Source organism: Hemicordylus capensis, chromosome 2 (assembly GCF_027244095.1).
Source record: "Hemicordylus capensis ecotype Gifberg chromosome 2, rHemCap1.1.pri, whole genome shotgun sequence".
Taxonomy (NCBI): Eukaryota; Metazoa; Chordata; class Lepidosauria; order Squamata; family Cordylidae; genus Hemicordylus; species Hemicordylus capensis.
In genome coordinates, this window is record NC_069658.1 from 324,389,402 (window position 1) to 324,415,485 (window position 26,084).

The 26,084-nt window shown below is 41.9% G+C and overlaps 1 protein-coding gene across 4 annotated transcripts in view; it reads right to left on the bottom strand.

The window, feature by feature from the left end:
* The window catches only part of HEMK1 (HemK methyltransferase family member 1), a 68,599-nt gene that overhangs the window by 35,823 nt on the left and 6,692 nt on the right, over positions 1 to 26,084 (bottom strand). For all 4 annotated transcript variants that reach the window (XR_008316995.1, XM_053299905.1, XM_053299906.1 and 1 more), the window contains 3 exons: positions 24,985 to 25,078; positions 2,786 to 2,947; positions 973 to 1,037 (listed from right to left, as the gene is read on the bottom strand). Coding sequence is in view for 3 of the 4 variants with exons in the window: in XM_053299905.1 (XP_053155880.1) it covers positions 973 to 1,037; positions 2,786 to 2,947; positions 24,985 to 25,078 (321 nt within the window). In the remaining variant the exon portion in view is untranslated. The remainder of the gene's footprint in view (positions 1 to 972; positions 1,038 to 2,785; positions 2,948 to 24,984; positions 25,079 to 26,084) is intronic.

A 26,084-nucleotide genomic window follows, 5' to 3' on the forward strand; every position in this document is an offset into this window, starting at 1 on the left:
TATAGGCAACAAGAGGCTGGAAACTGAGAGCCAGAAGGGCCTACACAGAAGGATATTCAAATCCCCTTAAACTACTCATGGAGACACACATCTAATAATAGTCATATTTTGATGATGCTACACAAAGAGAAGGAAAATAGCTTCCACACCGAAGGCAGCTACGTGTAAGGAACACAGGCCTTCCCACTGCAAGTGTTCCAAGTCCCCCTGGGGAAGCAACACATTAATCTGTAAGCTGGTTCAAGGCGTCCCCCTGCCACTCACATAGCCATCCTGAATGGTTTCCCCCCTACCTGCAGAGGGGAAGGTAATTATACTGGCAAATCTGAGCTGGTATTCTTCTTGTGAAAGGTGTGAATCTACAACTGACCCATTATGACCCATAATGATCTATTGGTGTTACAACATACCCTTTGACAGTCTTAATGTCCCAAATAGGATGATAAGACATACTACAGAAAGGGCACGAAAGAGGAATCTTCAGTAATCAAAAGAGAAAAAGGCTACAGTCAGAAAGGAGTAACATTTGTGGGGACAATCAAGTTATACATTTTCTGTTCCACCTCTTGGCTCTGAATTCATAGACTGAGAGTTTAATTTGGCCAAAAGACAATGGCTTATACTGCCAAGCTTCTTTCCTTACACAGACATTATTACAGACACCTTTTAAACATCTTGTGAGTTCCCTTTTACAATTTTTGATGTGATCGCACTTTTCACCTGCAGTTATGAGTGGCTAGTGCGATAGCTGGTTTCACTGATGTCTTCCATTATTTTAGTCTATTGTGTTTTGTATATTAGTTTTATGCACTTGCTATGTCAAGTGCTTTAGCAGGTAGGCAGGCTGGCTATTCCTTAAATAAATATTGGTAAAGCTAATCATTTGTTTTGTGGATGAGCTCAAGTGCCCCTCGGGTGGGCAATGGGGTCTTTGTTTCAACAAAGAAAGAGACTGTTCACAGGTACTTTTACCTTTCAGCATTCTCCCTGGTGAGATGCACAGCAGCTTCTGATTTATCGATGGCAATGACTTGACTCTGAAAAAGAAAGGAGACAAGTACAACACTAGCAAACATGTAAACCTTTGTCAGGCAGGGGAAAAAGGTTCTTGCTGAAAAGAGCAATTGAAACAAGCAATGCCAGTGTAACGTCTTAGAAAGAAGCTCTTCTATATTTTTTAAAAATACGTGTAGCATGGAAGGTTTCTAAAATGTCATGCATGACCCTCCCTTCCCCCCCACACACATACACATGTTGTCCCTGTGTTATGTAGGCTACATTTTCTGATGCAGCCATGTTCTCTATGCTCACCTCCCACCAACACCCTTGACATCACAGGTCATAAGTGTGCAGTTCAGAATTACCCCATCAAAACTTCATCCCTGAGAGGCACAGATTGATCTATATGATGCTGATGGGTGGAGGATCATTCATGAAGTATGTAATCAAGGAGGAAGGTGGATGTACTGGTTGAAAAGTCACCTCTCTTCTCCAGAACAATCATTTGCTGCCAGGGAAGTAGTGCCAACTCCTTGTTTTCTCTTTGAATCCCCTGTTTTCACATGACCTCCTAGCTGATTTGTGCAGTTATTTGTTTCTTACATGTTGTGTAATAACAACACTACGCAGCATTTGAACAGCGCCTTTCAAGGGTTCATACATTATCTTGGTAATTTCTACCGCAGCCCCACATGTCAGGCCAGTCTTTTCTCTATATTGCAGATGAGACTGAAGATGAGACACACTGGCTTGGCTCAAGGCCACCTGTTGAGCTTGTAGTGAAGGTGAGATTTTGACTTACTCACAGTTCTTACTCTAGGCCAGTTTTAATAAACAGAGTTAATAACCTATCAAAGTTATATATGACAGCCTAAATTACATTATGGTGTGTATCTGTACTACAGTGACAAGGTGTGTATGCATGCAATGTTCTTAAAAGAGTGACATTAAAACTTAAAGTGTAACTAACAACCACAAAACATTACAACAAATGTATCAAAACAAACATTACAAAACCCCCACAGAAACCAGGAAAACATGAAGCAATTGTCCCAAGGTCTGCTCTAGCTCTCCACATATTTTCAACAATCTCATTGTTGCAAAGGGTAAATAATAAGAAATCACAACAATATCATGAATATTGTTGTGATTTCTTATTGTTTACCCTCGTGTGCTGTTAACAAACCCTAAGGCCACAACAGCTCCTGAAGAAACTATCTCAGCAGTGGTCAATAAATACTGTACATGTAGGAACAGAACCCACAACCTTACATCTTCTGCACTTCTCGTTATTATCCCTCTTGCTTTTCATCTGTTCACCTTGTCCCCCACATAGGACTAATCCTTCTGGGTAGAAACCATGTTAAGAACCCTCTTTCTCCTACCTCTTCCCAAATAATTCAAGAATATAATTGAAATAGTAGAGAATACTCTCTGTAATACCCAGAGGCACCTTCTCACAATGCCTTCACTCCAGAGAGGTTCACCACCACTACCACCACCACCACACACATTTCCCCACCCAATAGACCTGCCTGCTGCTGTTCTGCCAGCATTAAATAATTCTTACTAGGCCAAATGACTGTTTGAACACTGAAAAGAAAAAAAAGAGTGATGCAAAAGGCACAAGTGAATATGGTATGTTGGCCTTGCTTATTAGGCATTAGCTCCCAAACACTTGGAAGCAGTAGCTCTTCCTTCTTCTACATGTTTACATTTCTCCTAGTGAAAGAGGGCCCAGGTATCTCAGCATGATTTTTCTACATATAATGAAAATGTCACTCACGTGGGGCAGTTTTCTCAGCAGACTCAGAGCAATTGCTCCTGAGCCACAGCCAACCTCCAGGATTACAGAGCCATGAGTCCCTGGGGACAGCCAAGGATCCTTACAGTATGCTGAGGTCAATTTCTTCCTGCATTCTTCATCCACAACAAGAGAGACCAGTTCCTAGGAAGCAAAACCAAATACCATTATTTCTCAGTTTTCTGAATGAACTCAAAGTGACACCTTAGAGCAGGGGTAGGCAACAGGTGGCTCTCTAGATACTGCTGAACTAGCTCCCATCATCTCCAGAGTAGTTCAGCAACATCTGGAGAACCACATGTTGCCCTCCCCTGCCTTAGAGACTAGCTGGTTGGTGGAGGCATCCACTTTTAAGCAACAGTCCAGTATCCTAGGCACAGTTGGCTGTTTTAATTGCTCTGTCTGATGAAGTATGCTGCTACTAACAAAAGGTCATGACCCGGGGATGCCAGAATGCTTTTTTCCTTTTCCCAGTTTTCAGGCATGCTATGTCACGAAGTTGATAGGAGATACTAATGATCCTCAAACTTTTCATCTTCTCCCGACACTTTATCATCCAACACAGAACATTGCATCTTACCCATCTCTTGTTGGAACTTACCCATCTCTTGGAGAAGGAAAGAGGTAAAAATTACACTTTGTACATGATGATGCAGGGGAAATGAAGATCAAGACATTGGAACTCCCTATACAGTTCACACCCCTAAGGCTATCCAAAACTATTCTAATATGACTACTCTTTTGGTCCTGCCCCCTAAGACTTGACCTAACAACATTAAGCATATGGTGTTCTGGTTCCTGGGCGGAAATCATGTACAGTATTTGACTATATATATATATTTTAAAAACAAGTAAAATCTACTTGCACATAAAAAACTAAGAGCAAGGCCAAATGTGCAAGTACTGAAGAAAATCTAATCATTGAGTTATCTAATTGAAATATTGATTCACAAAGCTCAACAATCCCAACACATTTTGAAGGAATGCCTCTTCATCATGGTAAATAAGTTCTGGTAAGAACTAATCTGCCTACTTTTCTTTCACTATCCCTACAACTGGTCCAAATCGGTTAGGCAGTTCACAGGCTAGCCCACCTGGGTCTCAAACTTTCACATATCTGCAATATTATGTTTATGTTTCATATGTATCGACAATATTTTTCCCCTGTTTAATGTATTTAGGTAGGCTTACCTGTGTTAAAGATTCCTTTTATTTCTAATAAATTTATTAGGCAATACCAGAAAGGTTTACGGAAATATGGGATCAAGGCTAATGTAGTGTGTTCAACCACTAAAACCTTGAAGCAACAGTTAGTAAGATCCAGAATACACTACAAAAAGTGTGAAACTAAAGCCTGCCCAGTCTGTGAAAACGGGGAAGGCAATTTGCAAGCAGAAAGGGGCCATCTATAAAATCACTTGTGGAGAATGTGGTGAAAATTACATAGGGGAAACAGGAAGGCATCTGGTTACAAGATTCAAAGAAATTCTAGCAGATTCTAAATATATATACAGGGGAAAACCATGGTCGATGCATATGAAAAATAAACATAATGGAATAACAATACCTCTCAAAGTAAGCATTTTAGAATCTGAACATTATACACTTAAAAGGAAGCATTATATTTGGATAAACTACGGCCAGGTTAACAGCAAAGAAGAAATGAGGGAAATCCTAAAGTATACAGGTCATTAAAGGGTGCAAGCAACATTTTTGTGTCATATCCTCCCTCTTCCAGGTTTCTCTCTCTCCATGTCAGCAATAATTGATAATTGGGCATAGCTTTGAGTCATCAACCTTCTCCTCTCTCCTCCCCCTTTTGTTATGTATTACCTAGGTGTTTAATTAGATTAGGGGAAAGTCTTGGATATAAGTGTGGATTTTAAACAGTGGGATATAGAACATTGAAGCTGATGTATATACGTTGAAACGTATGCTCTTTGTTGCATTTTCCTCTTTCTATATTTTAATTTACACAATTAAAAAATGTCAGGAGAGAAGTATTGTAGTAGATCCATCATGTGTATTGCGTCACTCAATTATTTCTATACTGCCCAAAACTTTCATCTCTAGGTGGTTTACAATTAAAATCATTTAAATATTAAAACCATTAATATTAAAATAATTAAAAACCCAACATTAAAAGTATTAAAACTATCAATCTAATTAAAAGCCTGGATGAACAAATATGTCTTCAGTGCTTTTTAAAAGTTGCCAGAGATGGGGAGACTCTTATCTCAACAATCTGAAATCTGACTCTTAGATCTAAAAACAGCACTCATGTATGCAGGACACTAGTTTTCCCAACTTTTCAGAATTAAATTTGCAGTCTTAGACTACATATCTTGTAAAGGCCAGAATGAGAGAGTTGCCCACATCTGCTTATTTTTGAAAGTCTACCTTTGGCACCAGACTGTATACACACCATAAAAACACTAATCCAGCTGGTGTCTCATGACCTGAAGCCACATGGGGTGCCACCATTTTTTCCAAACTTTTTCCTCTCCAGCTGATCATCATGGTAGAAGTGGGGTACAAGGGAATAAAGACCATACACACAGAGCTGGGGGTGGAGAGGACAAAAGAGAAGAAAGCGATCAGTGTGTACTGGTGTATCATTAAGTAGCTGCACAGAGAAGGAAGTAACGGCAAGTTACAGAGTGGAATGGAAGGAGAATGGTCAGAAATTAAAAGCAGGTCCCATTGAAAGCAAGAGCCAGTGATAGGTGCCAGAGCTGGAAATGTTTAAGGCCACTATAAATAGAAACTGCATTCTAAGATCTTCTCCCAATAGTTGAGAAATGAAAATGTAGTATGCTACATGAAAATTTCAAAAAATATAGGATATTATAAAGTAAAGTGCTGTGATAAGGAGCATTTTTAAAAATCAAATGTGTGTAATACTCAATAAATATTACCAGAGAGCTTCTGTTTGCATGTAAAGTCTGTGACAAAATCTTTTATTTGCACAAAACAAAACCCACAAAGAATTATACAAGTATCTGCAGATACAGTGGCATAAAATGATAAGCCTTTCCTAATCTTCAGCAAGCATTCATATTTTTGGTGTAAACAAGGCATGCAAGGCATGGAGGCTTCACAAGAGGGGCTACAAGTTGAAAAACATTCACCAACAGAAAGCTCTGTTTGCCAGGACACCATACATCTCCTCCTCTGAAAAACAAGCAACCAGAAAGTGGGTCACAGAACAGCATAGGCCACAGGAGCCTGGAAGGAAATTCATCTGTCTCTCCCAGTTATTCCCCTCCATAAACGTGTTTGTGGCACTACAACTGGTTGCTGTGGAAACAATTAGGATGGTGCAAACAAGGTACAAAATGTAGCAGCAGCTGGGGCACCGAAGTCCCTGAGGACTTGTTACAATTGACCATGATGATCCAGGACAGTGGTTAACTAGATGCATTCAGACTAACACGGAACAGTACAGGGATTTTACATTCACAGGTTGTTTATTGCCAGGAATGTTCCAGCAGGGAAACTGTCCCCCGGGCAATGCTCGTACGCATTTTGGAATCCATTTTTTCTAAAATTAAGAACTATGTACTGGCGGTGGTTGGGGGTAGATATCAATCTCAAAAGAAACTCACCCTGAACTATTTCCTCTAGAGCACTGTGATAAAAATGAAGGGAGTATCATCTCTGGGATAAGAATGCTTCAGTAGCTTTTGTATGAATGGAGAAGCCACTCATGAAAATTCTTTCCCAAAACACAGCTGAATAATGGAATCAAAATCTTATAACACAGCAAGACTCTACTCTCTTATCAGCATTCACTCTTGAGTGAGAGAGCATTTATCCTAGTGATAGAACACCAGCTTTATTTGCAGAAGGTCCCAGATTCAATCTCCAGTAGGGATGGGAAATATCTGTCCAAAACCCTGGAGGGCCACTGCCAGTAAGAGTAGATAATACTGAGTCAGCTGGACTCAGTATAAGGTAGTTTCCTATGTTCCCATGGCAGCACCACTACCATAAGAGTACAGATGCAGTCCAAGATCAACACAGTTCACTCCTGCTTGTGCTTGCAACTCTTTCCCTTTCCATCTCTTGCAACATACAGGTGAATCCCATTATCTATGGAGATTCTGTTCTCTGCAACAACTGTGGATAATGGAACCGTGGATAATGAGTCATTGCATCAATGGGACTTGAGGGGTTAGATTCCTGGAGGGGGGGGGGGAAGGCTAAAAACCCGCTACAATATAGAGAAATAACAGAAACAATGTGCCATACCATGCTCTGTGAGTCTCCATATGTTCAGCAATACCCCCCCCCAAAAGCCCAATTCCGCCATTTTGAGGTGATTTTGTAAAATTTATTTTTCAAATGAGCCACAAAATTGTTCCTGTCCTCAAAATGGTGGCCGGAAATGACCTCAGAGGTCACTTCCGGCCACCCCGAAACTACAGATACATGGAATTTAACACATACCCCACATATGCTGAGGTCAGGTATCAATTACTCAACTGCAGATCTGTGGAACCATGGATGTTGGATCCGCGGACAGTGAGGTTTGCCTGTACATAACCTATCCCAGTTATTTACTGCCAGAAATATAAGCCACCAACCCATGCTCTCTCTTGCATTTAAATACCCCACACCCACTGTCCTCTATACATGCAGCCCACACTACAGGCCAGTTCAAACTGTCTTTCCGAAGGTCTCTTATAGTGACTTTATTTTCATGTGAGATGTGTTTTACTAAAATCACCCCAACATGAAAACTCCTCCAAGTGCTCATATCATCAAGCCATTTCAAAGAGAAGTTTCTGATATAGTGATGCTGGGTTTTTCATGAGGAGCAATTTCAGCCAGAATGGCTTTCTGTATGAAAATAGATCATAAAGTGTACTGAAAGCTTTACACTACTTCAGAAAGAAATGAATTCACTGGTCATTATCCTGTCATGCCTCAAAACTCTTGCTGCCTTTGCCCATCTAACTCTTCAACCAGCTACGGTAGCAGAAAAGACAGGCAGGTGGGGGGTTGAATTAAAAGACAGGGGTGGAGCTCTGAAGGTCTTCCAGAACCTTCCCTCAAATCCACAGATAAGCTGCAGCAGCACAGAGGCCTTAGTGAGCCCACCAGATTGGGATGTAGAGCCGCTCCATGTTAGAAAAGAGAGGGTAAGGGCTAAGCTGAAAACATACATGGTATGAATGCATACAGAAACTTCATCTAGACCTTGAGAAGAAAGGTAATGACAACATATCTGTTTAGGTACCTCCTCCATCCCTTTTAGCTTCCTTTGTCAATGTTACACTATAGAGAAACCAGTGATCCACAAAGCAAAAAAGAATTTACCATTCAGATCTGGAACAGTGGTCTTGCCTATGGCACACTGTACAACTGCTGCAGAAAAGTCCAGGTGTACATACAAACTCAAGAAGCAGGAATCTGTTATCTAGAACTTCCATTCCATACCAAAATCAGATGTGGACATTTTCTGTTGACAGTGGTAATAACAAGGGTTTTTCCATGAATTTGAAGATGAATTTCTCCCTATACCTAGAAAGCTTAGTCAGCAAATGCTCCCTTAAATGTTCTGACCTTCTGGCACTTTATGACAATGTGTTATTCAAAGGTTTCAGCACTTCAGGAAATTTCAAGGACCCGAATGGAATGCAACCAAGTTAATTACTAACATGGAGGATACAATTCAAATGCATTTATAGCAGTCACATATGGTGGCCTGTTTCTACACCTTCTTAAGTCACTGTGCTTAGTTTAGGCCCCAAGGCTAATCCCAGACACGGCAGTAGCAGACGCATTAGTTTAAATACAAGTCTGCTTCAATAAAGCAGAGGAGTGCAACCAATTATTAGAGCAAGAGGAATACATGAGTGGGGGTTGCTAATCCTTCCTCTTGGAGTCCTGCCCATGATTTACTCTTTTTTTAGTTGTGAGAATCTTTGCAAAACAACATGTAAAAATATAACAAAGCATATACAAAGATTTACAAAAGGCCTTACCATATGTCAGAATATATTATAAAACTGCTAAAAGTTATGGGATAAATATACCATATAGCAATTAATATACAACAATACCATAGCAATATAGGATGCTGACTCTCCATCAAACTGTACTGTATCATTGGTATAGGTTCGCAAGAAGGCCTAATCAATTTGGGACCAAGATATTTGAAGGACTACCTTCTTCCATATGAAGCTATCTGATCCTTAAGATCTGCTTTGGAAGCCTTTTTCCAGGTGTCCCTGCCTTCAGATATTAGACACGTGATAACTGAGGAACAGGCTTTTTCAGCAATGATGCCCTACCTTTGGAAGACAATCCCTATTTATTATTTATTTATTTCACATATTTGTATACCACCCCACTACTGAAGTCTCTAGACAGATCTAGGAGGTGCCTTCATTACTGCCTTTCTGGCACCAGATTAAAACCTTTTATTCCCCAAGGTTTTTAAAACAGAATTTTGCCCATGTTTTGCTGTTCTGTTTGTTTTACTGAATGCTGTTTTTATCGGCTGTCGCTGTCAGCCTATTTCACTGTCTTGCTTCAAAATAATTTATAGTTTTCTCTTGTTTTGATTTTAAAAACTTAAGCTGTTTTTTTAGGAAGCTGCTTCAGAGACTTCTTGTAGTGGAAAAGCAGCACACAACTGTTCAAAATAAAGCATAATAAAAAGCAAGAATGTTGAAGGCAAGAGGGCCAGAGTGGTGTCCTTTTGTTCCACAAACACAGTAGAGGCCTTCATCAGAAGATACATTCCTGGAAGCAAAAAATCTCCAGTACGCAGACCATTATCCCCAGAATGTCAATTCCAGGAGTTTTGTCAGGGAACATTACATCACCTGTACATACTACTAAGTTTATCCAGAAGCCGTGGTCAATGACTTGCAAAGGCTTGACTGGGCCAGAGATAGTTTTGAAAACAACCCAGCACAGCATTCTGAATGTTATACAAGCCATCTGTGGACAGTGTGTGAACACAAACATTAAAATATTATTTTCCTTGTCTAAATTATTGACAAAGCTCAGCATAGTATAATAATTTTTTTTTAAAAAAAAAAGCAGAAACCCAACCAAACAAACAACAACCACCCACCAAAAACCAAAACAAAACACTTTTGCTCATAGCTACAGTAGATACTGCTATTAAATGCCAAACAAATCTCATGGGTCATTAACAGTTTCATCACGCTTCTTTCTCTGGTGCTCTTGGCCTAAAGTAGCATAAACTTTGGCCTGATATTTCTTTTGATTTCGTTCAACTTAAATGGTCTCTGAGCAATTTTCCGAATCAGAAGTGGCAATGAAATTTCAGAAGGAGCAATTTCCCCAGCTCCATTACTGTGATAAACAATGTTACATACAGAACCAAATGCACTTGGCTGTCTTGTAGAAAATGCATTGGACTCTTGTTCTCTTCATTTAGCTAGGGAAAAGGCCAGATGAAAAAAGGAAACCTCTCTGTTCTTGAAGATTACTGCATGATCTGACATAAAGCTAACAACCTCATCCTTACAGCACCATTTTATGTAAAATAAAAAATGTCAACATATCCTCACAGTTCTTACAGAAAAAGACTATTGCAGAAAGGAGCTCGGTACTTGGCAACTGCAATATACAAAACTCATGTGGTGAATATTCGGAAGGACTTCATGAAATAAGGAAATATAAAAATGGATGTCCTTCTTCACAGAAAGGAAACTAGCTTGGCAGAGAAAGTAAGAAAATGATTCATTACTTGGTACTTTACAGTGCAGTCTGGTGCAGAAACAGCAGAGATCTAAAACATAACTTTAGAAATTCCAAAGCCTTAATAGTGACCAAGACCCAGATAAAAGGGGTTTTAAAAGCAAAAGGTACTGGCTTGATGAATCTTCTAAAAAGCATTAACTTGAAGAATGCCAGTCTGAAAGAGCAGCAAATATACAGCCTTTAAGAGTGGAGGTCCCAGTGTATGTTTTACTTTGAGTCACCCTATTTTGCTGACAGACAAAATGTTAGGTATGGAGCATGCTAATCCATGGTAATGCTGAGCTCCTCAGGAACATATAAACTATCACACCCTCTACGCATCAACAGATACAAACAATCAGAAGTGTTTGTGAGAATAATCCATGGTGTCTGTGTTTGGGTTTTGCCAGGACTTGTTTTTGTGGTTGTGTGGCTTTCAGTTTTAGTTTCTCTCTTGCCTGGAGAGATACAGTGGGAAGAGCCAGCTAGAGCTGAAGTGAGTCACATCTGGTGGGAGGGGCCACATTCCTGTTCAGCCTCAGTTTGAATCCCACTCTCTACATAAGAGGCAGCGGCCAGGGAGATATAGTGACCAGAACTTAGCGCACAGACATCCAGGAATCTTGCGTGGAGTTTAGTGGGGAATTGTGCGGGGAAGCTTGAAAGGAGACCCCTTGAAAACAAAGAGCCCAGTAAGAAGAGAAGGTAAATACTACTCCCTCTTTCATATTCTAGGCAAATAAAATTTGAACTGTTGAATAGCTGACAACTTCAGCTAAAACCTGACTTTCAAATAAACAATCTTCAAATACTCTCAACAGCCAACAAAATCAGTCACAAAGATAGAAAGCCAGCGAGGGAGGAGGTGCTTCCCAGTCAGAGGCGTAACTATAGGGGGGGCAGGGGGGGCACGTGCCCCGGGCGCCATCTTTTCTGGTCACATGGGGGGCGCCGCCATGACCAAATTTTTTTTAAAATTTTAATTTTTTGTTAATACAAATGTTTCCTGCTCAGTGCAGCAGCGCTGCAGCAGTCAAGGGAGCGCGTCGGTGCCCCCTTCCACACGAGCGGTCCCTTCCACACCACCTGCGCCCCCCCCATTGCTTTGCTGGCACCTGGCGGCCAGTCAGTGGCCTGGCTTGGCGGTGGCGGTGGGCGCTTGTGAGGAAAAACCTAAGTATAATGTAGTATGTTGGGGGGCGGGGGGGCACGGTGGGGGGGCACCATTTCAGTGCTTGCCCCGGGCGCCGTTTTCCCTAGTTACGCCTCTGTTCCCAGTGTATTGCACAGAATGTTGCATGTATGACTATCTGCTCAAGGGCAGAAGTTGTGGGTGTGTGCTCAGTGCAAGGAGCTCCTGGCTCTCAAGGAACAAGTTTGTTCCCTCAAAGCCAAGGTAACTGATCAGGAGAAGCTCAGAGAGTCAGAGAGGTATGTGGACGAGATCTTCAGGGATGTGATAGAGGCATCCCACTCCGAGGCTGATGGCTCTTCTGCTGTCCGGGAGAATACAGGTCTTGGGGAAGGAGGACATCATTCCGAGGAAGAGGAAAACATTCCCTTATTTATTTAATTGTTCAGTTTTTAAACTGCCTTTCATAAGGCATCCCAAGGCGGGGCAGTTCTGGGTTCCAGCCTGCCTTTATATTGTTGCTGGTGACAGTGAAAACCTTTTGGACTTATTGTGGGGTGGAAAGGCTTATACACCCAGATCTTTGTCACACACACACCCCTTAACCTCTGTAGCCATCTGTGCCTCCTGAAAATATGTCTCAGAGTGTCCACGGCCCTCAAGGACATACTTAGAAGGGGCCCCCTTCTGTGAATGATGGATACTCCTCTGGAGGGGGGGCTCCTAGTAGTGGGCGATTCAATCATTAGGGGTATAGAGAGATGAATCTGTGACCCACATGTAGACCACATGGTGACTTGCCTGCCTGGTACGAAGGTTGCGGATATCATGTGGTGTCTAGATAGGCAGTGCTGGGGAGGAATCAGCTGTTGTGGTGCACATCGGCATCAACAATGTAGGGAAATGCAATCAGGGGGTCCTGGAAGCCAAATTTAGGTTGCTATGTAGCATATTGAAGTCCAGGACCCTAAAGGTAGCATTCTCAGAAATGCTACCTGCTCCACGCACAGAACCAGTGAGACAGGCAGAGCTAAGGGGTCTCAATGCAGTGGTGCCAGGAGGAGGGGTTTAGATTTGTTAAGGACTGGCATACATTTGGGGGCAAGCGAAGCCGGTACAAAAGGGATGGGCTCCACTTGATCCAAGATGGAACCAGGCTGCTGGCACTTAAAATCAAAAAGGTCACAGAACAACTTTTAAAATTATGCCTGGGGGATAGCTGACAGGAGCTGAACAGTATCTGGTTTGGCAAATACCATCCTTTAAGGGGCAAGGGTGTAAATGCTTCAGATAAACCAGAAGGAGACAGAGTAGACAGAAGGATGTGCTAGCAGATCAAAGAGATCAAATGGTCATAAGAAAGATAGAACACACCAGGTAAGAGGTTCAGCGTAGAGGTGCTTATATGCCAATGCCAGAAGCCTCTGAGCCAAAATGGGCAAGCTAGAGTGCTTGTTTGCTAATGAAAATAGAGTGAGCATAACGGAAATATAGTGGAACAGTGAGAACCAATGGGACACTGTTATTCCTGCATAACATGGCAAAGAGGCACCTTTTAACGTGGTGATTCTCTTTATTTAGCAGGGGGAGAGTAACTCGCCCTATCCACCCACAGCACAGTACCTCCAGTGACTGTTGCTGGTGTCTATCTGATGTTTCTTTTTAGACTGTGAGCCCTTTGGGGACAGGGATCCATCTTATTTATTTATTATTTCTCTGTGTAAACTGCCCTGAGCCATTTTTGGAAGGGCGGTATAGAAATCAAATACATAAATAAATAAATATAAATTCTAGAGAAAGGACAGGAAGGGGTCAATTGGGAGTGGAATAGCATTGTTATGTTAAAAAAGGGACAGAATCTTAAGCTAGAAACCCTAGGAAGATTGGAGTTCTCCACAGAAACTCAGTAGATGACAATATGCCAGAAAAGAAATGTGTTACTAGGGACATGCTATCACCCTCCTGACCAAAACACAGACAGTGACTGGGAATTACAAGAAAGCAGGCAGCCACCAAAGACAGACAGAGCTATAATAATGGGTGACTTCAATTACCCATACACAGAGTGGTAAATTCACATTTGGGTAATGACAAAGAGGCCAAATTTCTAGAGATTGTGCCCTAGAACAGTTGGTCATAGAGCCAACGGGAGGGAAGGCAACCTTGGACTAAATCCTGAGTGGTGCACAGGATGGTGAGAGATGTCAGTGTGGTGGAGCAGTGACCATAGTGTGATCAAATTCAGCATACATGTGAGGAGGGAATCTCCAAGCAAGTCTAACACAGACACTTTGAACTTCAGAAGTGGAAACTTCTCTAAAATGAGGAGTTTGGTGAAGAGACCGGAAGTGCCTTGCACGCATGCACGCGTCGTGGACACACATAGTGCGTGTGGCATGCCCACCTGCAATGTGCGTACGTGCACAAGGCACTTCTGGTCATAGAAGCAACGGGGCAGCAGGGAGGTATGCTGCCGCCCTACAAGACTATTTATCTGCAGAGCGCTGGAGGGGGAAGTGTGGTAGTGGTGGAGGGGGAAGTGCACCCACCCCTGTCCTTAAAGCTACCCCTGTCCGTGCATTCGAACCGGTTCGAACACCGGGTTCCAAACCTGTTCGGCGTTCAAAGAATAGAACGCCAAACAGGTTCATGCACATCACTAACCCATGCCTGAATTGAGCTTCTCAGGAACAGAGGCTAAAGAACTGAATCAGATAGAGGTGATGAGAGACGACGTTCTAAACTGTTTGGAAAAATTAAAAATTGACAAATTGACAGATGGCATCCATCCGAGAGTACACTTTTAATTAGAATTACTTTTTATTTATGCTATTGTTTTTATTGTGTTTTGTGGATTTTAATCTGTGATTTTTATAGATGTATATATCAGGCAGTATAAAATATGATAAATAAATAATAAAGGCAAATCTTTCCTCACCAACCTTTTAGAGTTCTTTGAGATTGTCAACAGGCATGTGGATAAAGGTGATCCAGTTGACATAGTATACTTGAACTTCCAAAAAGCTTTTGACAAAGTTCTTCATCAAAGACTCTTGAAAAAACTTAGCAGTCATGGGATAAGGGGACAGGTTCATGTGTGGATAGTTAACTGGTTGAAGAACAGGAAACAGGGTAGGTATAAATAGACAGCTCTCTAAATGGAGAGCAGTAAGAAGTCAGGTCCCCTGGGGATCTGTACTGGGATCAAAGCTTTTTAATTTATTCATAAATGATCTATACGTTAGGGAAGTAGTGAGGTGGTCAGATTTGCAGATGATATCAAACTATTAGGATAGTGAAATTCACAACAGATTGTTAGGAGCTCCAAAAGGATTTTTCTAAATTGAGGGAGTGGGCAACAAAATGGCAAATGTGGTTTAATGTTAAACCACATCAAGTTCAATGTTAAACCGACATCAAGATGCATATTAGGCCAAAAAACGCCAACTTCATATATAAGCGGATGGGGTCTGAGCTGCCAGTGACTGACCAGGAGGGGGATCTTGTTGAAAGTGTCGACTCAGTTTGCGGCAGCTATGAAAAAGGCCAATTCCATGTTTGGAATCATTAGGACAGGGACTGAAAATAAAACTGTTAATACCATAATGCCCTTATGGTGTGGCCACTATGGTGTGGCCACATTTGGAGTAGTGTGTACAGTTCTGGTCACCATGCCTCAAAAAAGACATCACAGAACTGGAAACGCTGCAGAATATGGCAACTGAGATTATCAGGGGCCTAGAGCACCTTCCTTACGAGGCTAGGCTACAGCACCTGGGGCCTTTTATTTTAGAAAAAGGATGACTGAGGGGAGACATGATAGAGGTCAGGGATAGAATTATGCATGGTGTGGAGAATGTTGATAGAGAAAAAAATTCCTCCTCTCTCATAATACTAGAACCAGGGGTCATCCCATGAAAGTGGGAAATTTAGGACTGACAAAAGGAAGTACTTTTTCACACAATACATAATCAACCTATGGAATTCTCTGCCACAAGATGTGGTGACAGATGGCTTTAAAAAAGATTTGGATAATTTCATGGAGGAGAGGTCTATCGATGGCTACTAGTCTGAGGGCTATAAGCTACCTCCAGCCTAAAAAACAAGATGCCTCCAAATATCAGTTGCAAGGTAGCAACAGCAGGAAAGAGGGCATGCCCTCAGCTCTTACATGTGGGCTTCCCAGAGGTATCTGGTGGGCCGCTGTGTGAAACAGGATGCTGGACTAGATAGGTTTGGGGCCTGATCCAGTAGTGCTGCTCTTATGAGAGGGTTAGGATATGTATGTACAAGAGTGTTTATGTATTCTGATATCCTGTGAAGACAACATATTTGGGGAGGGGGATATTCTATATAATAGCTGTAGCCATGATATAAAATACAAATATAAACAGAAATGCTCTTGAAATTATTGAAGATTAGTGTGCCTTGTAATTTTCCAAGAAATGGAGAAAAATAAATGGAACAAAGATCAGCTGTATGTCCTTCCTAGAAGGTTGTGTGTTTTTTTAAAAAAAGAACTTTTGCCAAACTTCTTTCACTTCCTTTGATATGGGAAAGTATCAGATGTGAAGATGTAGACAGAAGAGAAAGAAGCACCAGAAAAATCTATTAAGCCACCTCAGAACAATCATTCCTGGAAGTCACAAGACCGAACCATGCTCCCAGCTTAATGCTCTACTACCCTCTGGTGGCCAAACCCATTTGTTATCCAAATACAATATATATAGACAGCAGATAATACACTGAGAAAATTCCTAGAAATAAAATAATAATCTCAAAGCAATTTAGCTCATACATACACCTACATAAATGTTTCATTCACCTTTGTTTCCTCCAATTAAAAAAGGTATCTGTGAAAAGGCAAAGGCTCAAGGATATATAATAGATGCCACATGCAAAATCAAAGCAGTGCTGTGGAACAGTTTCACAACAAGCCTCTGCAAAACTTTTAACTGGCTAATGGGTATGCAAACATTAAAACGAACCTGGAAGCTGTCTTTTAAAGTGCTCCAGGCAAGAAAATATTGGATAAGCAGGTACTTTGTGAGGCTGAATATAGAAATCTAATTAGATTCTGTATCACAAAGTCCTTCCACAATCAAATTCAATTGCCCAAGTTTCATTAGGTTTACTACAGCAAGCCACAAAACAGAGGTGGTGCAACTGCATGCTAATCAAGTCAGTGGGGTTCACAAGAAGTGGCTATTTATGCTTTTAACAGAAAGGGATGACTTGCAAACAACTTAAGAGCAGGATGCCCTTTAGCAAGTCTAACCAATATAGAGGAGGTCACCACAGCAAATTCACATCAAATAGCATGTTTACTTCCTAACATCTTTGGGATGCCCCTAAACAAAACAGAATTGATGGGTTCCAAATTCTCTTTCTCCTGCCAGTAAAAAGAAATCGCACTCCCATACATATGGCAGACACTGAACAAACACAGAGGTCCTCTTATAGCAAACAAGTTTATTTTAGAGAGGTATGTGGCAAGCAGCCAAATTTCACCAAGTATTTATATGAATGGTTTTTAAGTGCTTACAACAGGAAACTGACCCAAAGGATTATGTTCAGCAAATTGGGGAGCAGAAAAGGGATACATGATCCTTGTGAAGACTGAAAACTTGGAATGCATTCTCAAATTACCATTTCTTTCATCATCTACTGTTAAAAATAATTCTTGGGATAGTACATGCAAGAGAAATCCCAGAGTTTTGAAATCAACACACTGACCTCACAGCCCATGAACCTCGGGTGGTTAAAGAAACTGGTCAGTCACTCAGCTTGTACAAGAAGATTAAATATAAATACAGGGCTGGTGATTCCAGGAAGCCACACATCCATACAGCATTATCTCACTAGGTACTCCTTGAACACTCAATCCTTCTCTATTCTTGCCCAAGTATCCATCCCCCAAGTTGACCTGTAGATGTCCTGCTGGCCATCTGACTGAATCGATGTGGTTGCTGCTTCCGTCTTCAGCTAAAGAATTCTCACTTTATTACATTTACATCCAATTTCTCCCCCTCACAAAAGTAACTTAAGGCAGGCACACAGGATGTATCCCATCCAGGTACTGACCAGACTCAGACCTGCTTAACTTCATCATTGTGGCTGCACCATGTGCCTTGAAACCAAGCTCTGGGACCATACGCTTACACTGCAGTGCAGCACAAACAGTATCGGTGTGTATTCTGCAATTGTGCCACTCAAATCTGCTGTTGTACTATGAACCAGACACATGATCTTAAGCATCTCAGCTTGTATTTGTTTTTTAAAGAATGTTTTAAAATATTGTGGTTGTGAAGAAAAGCTTGAAAGTATATATGCAATGTCTGGCAGAATCTCAGAAGCTAAGTGGGGATAGGAGCACACATATGGTACACACAGCTCTGCAGGACTGCCAAGTCCAAACACACATGGGGTGAATTTCCAAAATAGTCCCTGGTCAGCAATTAAACATGCCTCAACCTCTTTCCCTGGGTGAATGCCAACTAAAGTACAACACAGAAAATAAAGCTGAGATTGAACCACCAAAAGCAGCAGAGTTCAAGACAGCCTTGTGCATAAAGTACCACACTTTTAGTCTAAAAGTGTGGTACTTCAGGCACAAGGCTGTTTTGAATTCTGCTGCTTTTGGTTTTAGATACAATTTCTTTGGAGAAATTAGTCCCCTATTCATTGCCTCCTCCCATCATAATCAATTATGCAATCACAGCTCTTGGTTTGCAGGTAACATTACTATGCTGCACCCTTCTCAAAGCCTCTCAAGTTTTCCAGCCTCTGGGCAAACTGCACCCTTTCTGGATAATCTGGTTTTCACAAGATGACTGCCCGACTTGCCAGTTCCTATCTTCCAGTAGATGGGATGAAAGGTACTGGTAAGCAGATCATACCTCATCATACTGGAGAGCTGGTCTTGTGGTAGCAAGCATGACTTGTTCCCTTAGCTAAGCAGGGTCAGCCCTAATTGCATATGGATGGGAGACTTGATGTATGAGCACTGTAAAATATTCCCCCTTAGAGAATGGAACTGCTCTGGGAAGAGCAGAAGGTTCCAAGTTTCCTCCCTGGCATCTCCAAGATAGGGCTGAGAGAGATTCCTGCCTGCAAGCTTGAAGAAGCTGCTGCCAGTCTGTGTAGACAATACTGAGCTAGATGGACCTATGGTCTGACTTGGTATATGGCAGATTCCTATGTTCCTATACTAGAATCCTTATATCCAATCCAAAACTAGTGTAAAATGGACAAGCTCAATATAGGCCAAACCTAGATACTCTGGGCATATAATATTTGGGGGTATAAAAAAGGAAGTGGGCAGATGTTCAACTGCATTTACAGCTGAATAAATGGCCCATCACACATATATTTAGAAGAATATACTGTGCACTGTATTGTAAGCTAGACTGGCACAGACAGTTTCCAATTATATGAGCATATGGGCAGAGTTAGCAATACTGCCTTGTGTTTAGTATCACTGTAGGCATTGTACACAGTAGGCATTTGTTCAAAGACTGGGGTGGTGTTGCACAAAGGCACTGAAAGCTGCAGTGCCAACACATAATCTTGTGATGAGCCATCAACTTTGAAGCTCCTTCTGGCAAAAGATGCTTTGGCACCCAAATCCTTAATGGATGCTTTGAAGTTGAGGGTTCTTTTGTTAGAGCTGCAGATCTGCAAGGGACCTCAAAGTCAATCAATTTCCACACCCTGCCTCAAGGCAGGATTCTAAATTGTGATGGCTTCAAACCTTTCCGCATGGGACTTTTAACAGTGCTTTTGCATGCTGAGGGTTGGGGTGAGTTCATATGAGGACAAGATTTAGTACGGAGACAGCAAGGTACTATTCATATATCAAGCAGAATTACTCAGGTTTTATCTTCACGGTTGAAGGTTAATGCAGAGAATCTGTATCCAAAAATAGTTGCACTTTCTAAAATGGTTTCCTGGGATACTCTGTTATTCTGTGTGGAGTATGATTCTGATGCATGGAGGGACCCCACAGATAAAGCGGGTCAAGATGATGGAGGTGTGGTTTTGCTGAGTGTCTGTTGACATGACAGAACTCTGGGCAAACTTGTTTCCTGTGCCCTGGAGTCAACTTCCGTTCATTCATTTCTATTTTTTTCTTTTTCTTAAATTTTAAAAATTATTCTTTCCTGAAAAGCCTGACTCTTTTTTTTTAAAAAAAATTAAAAGTAATTTGCCTTGGGCTCGCCATGGAGCTCTGAAACCAGGCACAGTTGTAGCACTGGATAGTGTGACTCTGTATTACATTTGAAGCTGATCTATCACTGAAATGATTTTTAATACCATTTTTAGACAGGGAGGAGGTTTCACTTTTTAGTCTACTTTCCAAGTTTGCTTATGAGATCACCCGGCATTCCGTGTGCCTGTCTGTGTGTCCCCCCTTATCAACTTTGCAATGTCTGGACCAATATGAACCAAATTGGGTACAGTTGTAGGGACACATAGGGACACCTCAACAGCATAATTTGAGATGCTGTCATTCACCCTGATTCAAGATGGCAGATGTGGAAACTTTTGAGACGTAAATGGGCTAACTTGTGAACTACCTAACTGATTTGAACCAAATTTGCTAAAACTGTAGGGACACACAGGGATGCCTCAATGGCACAGTTTGTGATGATGTTACTCACCCCAAATCAAGATGACAAACACATAAATGTTTGAGGTGCAAGTGGGCTAATTTGTGGACTGTATAATCGATTTTAACCAAATTTGGTACAGGTGTAGAGACACATAGGGATGGCCCAAGGGCGTAGTTTTCAATGAAGTCATTCACCCTAATTCAAGATGGCGGACACGTGAAGGTTTGAGGTGCAAGTGAGAACCGATCTGGACCAAATTTGGTACAGTTGTAGGGACACATAGAGACACCTCAAACGCATAGTTTGTGATGATGTCATCCACCCCAATTCAAGATGGCAGATGCATGAACATTTGAGGAGCAAGTGAACGCATGAATGTCTGAGGAGCAAGGAATATCTGGTGTAAGTTGTAGGAGCTGCTGGAGAGGTCTGAACATCTGCCTCCCTCCTGACTGCTGGGTGGTCTAAGGGACTGGGAACATGCTTCTGGGACTGCAGAAGCTGAATCTCTTAGGCCTTGCTACCTCCTTCCTATCTGAAGCCTGCAGGCTACTCCTTTCCCTGGCTGAGTGGGTCATCATGGCCAGCTGGGCCCTGCTGGTGAGAGCAGTGAGGGTGTGGCTAGTCCAGCTTTTATAAAGCCAGGGCTGGGGCATCAGCGCAGCTGCTGGCTGCAGCCTCCGAAGCCGGCCGCCAAAGAGCATGGGACTAAAGGTTAGGACAGGATGTTGGGCTTCTGGATCTCTCCTCAATGTATTGATGATTGTGTTAGGTCTTGCCTTGAAACAGCTTAGCCTTTCAAGATTGTTAAATATATTGTTTCATTTTTATTGTGATTTTGTTGTGATTTTATTAGGACTTTAGGGTAGTGAAATCCACAACCAATTGTGAGGAGCTCCAAAAGGATCTCTCCAAACTGGGGGACTGGGCAACAAAATGGCAAATGCAGTTCAATGTAAGGAAGTGAAAAGTGATGCCCATCGGCAAAAAACACCAACTTCTCACATATGCTGATGGGATCTGAACTGTCGGTGCCTGAACAGAAGAGAGATCTTGGGGTTGTGTTGGATAGCTCATTGAAAGTGTTGTCTCAGTGCGCGGCAGCTGTGAAAAAAAACTTATTCCATGCTAGGAATCATTAGGAGGGGGATTGAAAATAAAACTGCTAATATTATAATGCCCTTATACAAATCTATGGTGTGGCCACATCTGGAGCACTGTGTACAGCTTTGGTCACCATATCTTAAAAAGGATATTATAGAACTGGAAAAGGTGCAGAAGAGGGCAACCAAAATGATCAGGGGCCTGGAGCACCTTCCTTATGAGGCTAGGCTACAGCATCTGGGGCTCTTTACCTTGGAAAAGAGATGACTAAGGGGAGACATGATCGAAGTGTATACAATTATGCATGGAGTGGAGAGGGTAGACAGACAGGAATTTTTCTCCCTCTCTCACAACACTAGAACCAGGGGTCACCCCATGAAATTGAAGGTTGGGAAATTTAGGACCAACAAGCGGAAGTACTTTTTCACACAGCACATAATTAATCTATGGAATTCCTTGCCATGGGATGTGGTGATGGCCACCAGCTTGGATGGCTTTAAAAGAGATTTAGACAGGTTCATGGAGGACAAGTCTATCAATGGCTACTAGTCTGGTGACTGTGGGCCATCTCCAGTCTCAGAAGCACAATGCCTCTCAATACCAGCTGCAGGGGAGCAACAGCAGGAGAGAGGGCATGCACATACCTCTTGCCTGTGGGCTCCCCAGAGGTATCTGGTGGGCCTCTGTGGGAAACAGGATGCTGGACTAGATAGACCTTGTGCCTGATCCAGCAGGGCTGTTCTTAAGTTCTTATTTTGAGTTTGTTGTTTTGTTATGGTTTGTGTACCACCCAGAGTTGTTGCGAGTTGGGCGGTATATAAATGTAATGTAATAATAACTAGGCTAACTTGTGAACTGTCTAACAATTTGGACCAGATTTAGTCCAGTTGTAGGGATAGTGAAAGGAAAGCAAGCAGATTAGTTCTTACTAGACCAACATTTTCAAAAATTTCCCGATCTTGCGCAAGACTACCATCTGGTGGCTGATTGCAGCATTGCACAAGCTCAAAGGGGAAAATTTAAAAAGTAAGTGAAACACCCTCCCTGTCTAAAAAAATTATTTTTTAAAAAAATCAAACGAGTAACAGATTGGCTTAGAATACACAGTCCCGCTATCCTGTGCAACAACTGTGCCTCGTTTCAGAGCTCCATGGCCAGCCGATACTAACTTATGATTTCCCCCCTAATTTTTCACTTACCTCTCTGCTTAAAAAACATCCTGTAGCTGGCTACAGAGACAGGTGGCAGCTTTGCGCAAGACCCACGGATATTTATTTTTATTTTTTAAATGAGTCAAACTTGTATGATTTTTTAAATCATAAAGGTTTTTTAAAATGCAGGGTAACCACCAGACTATGTGTGTATATACCAGCTCCTTCTCTACCTGCGCACTTCAACAGGAAGGAGGAAGTGGGCCACCCATCTCTTCTGCAACCCCATTGGCCAAAAATGGGCCAGAAGGACATCAGGGAGAGCATGTAATATGAACAATCCCTGCTTGGGGGGGGGGGGAGTAAGGAAACATAGTAAAACTTCATAAGATATAGGAATCTGAATGGCTCCAGCTGTACTCTGAATTATGCCTGAACATGTTTATTTCTGTCTATTTCCATTTTGAGTACTCTCGTCCTAAGTCATCCAATGTTAGACCACTACATCTGAAACTAGTCTGTAAACATTGTCGTGCATAGGCTTGTTTCAGTGTGGCACCTTCCCCTTTAGGTTGGGAAGACTCCTACCACAGTCACAGCCCCTCCAGCTTCATGGTAAGAAAAGCTGAAAGGGGCTCCAGTTTCTAGAATTCATAGTTATGAAGAAAAGAGGAAAATGAATGAGAGGTTTTCAGAAAAGAAGAACCAAGGGAAGAAGGAAAATGCATTTCAAAGGAGAGGCAGGTTCTTTACTAGAAGAGCATCCTTTACACTTATCACAACATAAAGACTGTCACTGGCATCCAGATGAATTGGAGGTAAGCAATGAAGAGGAATGTTATGTTTCAGCTCCGGCAACTACATACTTTAAAAGTCCTTCCATACTTTTTAATTTTTCTTTTCTTTTCTCTTTTTAGAACAGAGAAATGTCATTTTAGAAAATGAGCTTTGATGATACAAGAAACTCAAGTTCAGGCCAGACATGATAACTAGCCCAAGTACTTCTTCCCTAAACTAAAAGCAGCCATCGAGGCTAATGGCCTGAGCAGAGGACCAGTGGGAGTGAAGGGGTGAGTAACCTTTTCGCCTGTGGCATTCTTCTGTTTTAAAAAATCATCAAATTGCTTTTGGGCCCTGCAGGGCAATTATAGCCTTCTTTTTTCCTGCTGTGGGGAAAAAGTGGCTGGGTGGGATGATTTGGTAGTTGGAGTGTAGCCCCCTGCCCTCCCAATGTGCCCCATGGCTTATTTTGGTGTTTTAAAAAAGGATGGAGGGGGTGGGGGGTGGGAATACAAGCAAAAGAGCAACATGTACTTTGGGTCTTGCCATATGTGAAATGCCATGGAGAACCCAATGAATATCTAGTCTGGCTCCAGCAAAAGCATAGCTGAAGGCTGGTCTCTATTTATACAGTTAATGGGAACTGCTAGCTTAAGAAACAGCAGACAAGAGCGTTGTCTTCCCACAATTCTTTCCTGACCTTTTACAAACCAAACGGCCAACATTTTCTCCACTGTCTACCCATTCAAACCTTTCCACTTCCTACCAGTGCAAACCAGCAGAGACAACCAGCAGACCCCACATCTGCTGCTGCCAGTCCTGTGAGAGACATCCACAGATCAGGTTTTTAAGTCAGTCTCAAATTTAGGATATTTATATACCACTTTTCAACCAAAGTTCCCAAAGCAGTTTACATAGATATAAATACAGAAAATGGCTCCCAGTCCCCAACAGGTTCACAATCTAAAAAAAGAAACATAAAATAGACACCAGCAACAGCCACTGGAGGGATGCTGTGCTGGGGAGGGATAGGGCCAGTTGCTCTCTCCCTGCTCAATAAAGAGAATCACCACTTTTCAAAGGTGCCTCTTTGCTCAGTTAGCAGGGGACAATTTACAATTTAAATTGTTAAAAACTGACATTAGCTACCATCTTCTTATACCTATTCATAAAAATGTCATACACCAGGTATGGCAAAAATGTGCATTGGCACTGTTATAGCAGGAGGAAAAGCAACTAAATCCCAGTGATTTTCAGTTCAGAGTCAGTGTAGTGCAGTGTTTAAGAGTCTTGAACTAGGACTAGAGAGATCTAGTTTTGGCTGATCCCTCACAGTGTGTCCTTGGGCCAGTCACACACTCTCATTCTAACCTATCGCGGCTGAGAACCTTGTTTGCTGCTCTGAGCTCTTAGGAGGAAGGGCAGGATAAACATGTAATTTTGTTCCAAGGACATGTTATAACAGACTAAGGTAAAGTATGCTAGGCAACAACGTTTGTGCCTATGTTGGTCTGAGAGAGTCTATGGGTCAGATCAGGCACCGAAGATCACCTATAAGACTCCAAGAGGAGCAAATAAAAGGAGTATTCTTTTGGCTGTCTCATAGTGCACTTCTTTCAAAACAGAGAAAGGGAATGGGCGGGTGTGCGTGTGTACTCCTGATGTACTTGCCTCTGTTTCTGGTCGAGGAATGAAGACTGGAGGTTTCATCTTGAGTGTGAGATCTTGAAAATCCCACTCACCAAGTACATATTGCAGAGGCATCCTGCAACAGAATGAGGCAAGTTATACCGAGTACATGGCCAGGACTGCAATTATGTACAATTATTTATCATCATGATCAACTTTCTATCATCCTCCAAAACAAACAACTGTACTGGCAGTATCTTCCATAATGGTGGAGTGGGAGGGAAAGACAGAACATTCAGTGCTATCATGGAGTTTCCAAATGTTCTCTGATGAACAGCTAAAAGGATTCAACTCTGGGTGTTGACACCAATGCCATGGGTTTTCCATGGCTCTGCCAATGACTGAATTGGAGCTTCATATTTAAGGCTTTACTCACTTTTGCAGTACTAGGGAAGAGCTAATATTCACTCCATCCCAGATACCCTAAGAAAGCATTTTTCCAACCTCTCCACAGAAACTGGTCAAACAGAAAATAAAGTAAAATGCAATTTTTCAAGACTTATACATGAAAAGCATAAGACAGTAATATGTATACTTTTGATGTCATTTGTATACTATATTCCAACATTTATACTTTTGGCCAGATGGTGCCTTAATAACCATAATATGTGTTGGGTCATATCTGACATTACGTCCTATGAGGAACAGTTGGAACGCTGACAAAATTCCCTTCAGTTGTTGCAGTATTCGGTTGGAGTTCTGACATGTCTGTCAGACCTCCAACCTGCCACTGCCCAATCCCTGTCTCCCACCCTTATTTGGGATCCAGGTAGATGCAGGAGACACCAGGCACAATATCCTCTTCAGTCCCTCCAGAGTACTGGAGTCAGCTGTCTTGATGTTTGCTTCTCTCTGCAGCTTCTACTTAAAAAGTATCTTTTCCCCACCCCTTTAAGCTCCTTGGAAGTCCCCAACAAGTGCATGGGACTGTGGGAATCACAGTTGTTTAAGGGACGCAGCCACGGTATGCACCATGATACATGGCAAGAACTACGATTCCAACAATCCTGTGTGGCAGTTGAGGACCTACAAGGAACTTAAAGGGAGGTGGAAAGTACCTTTTAATTTCTCTATACAAGAAA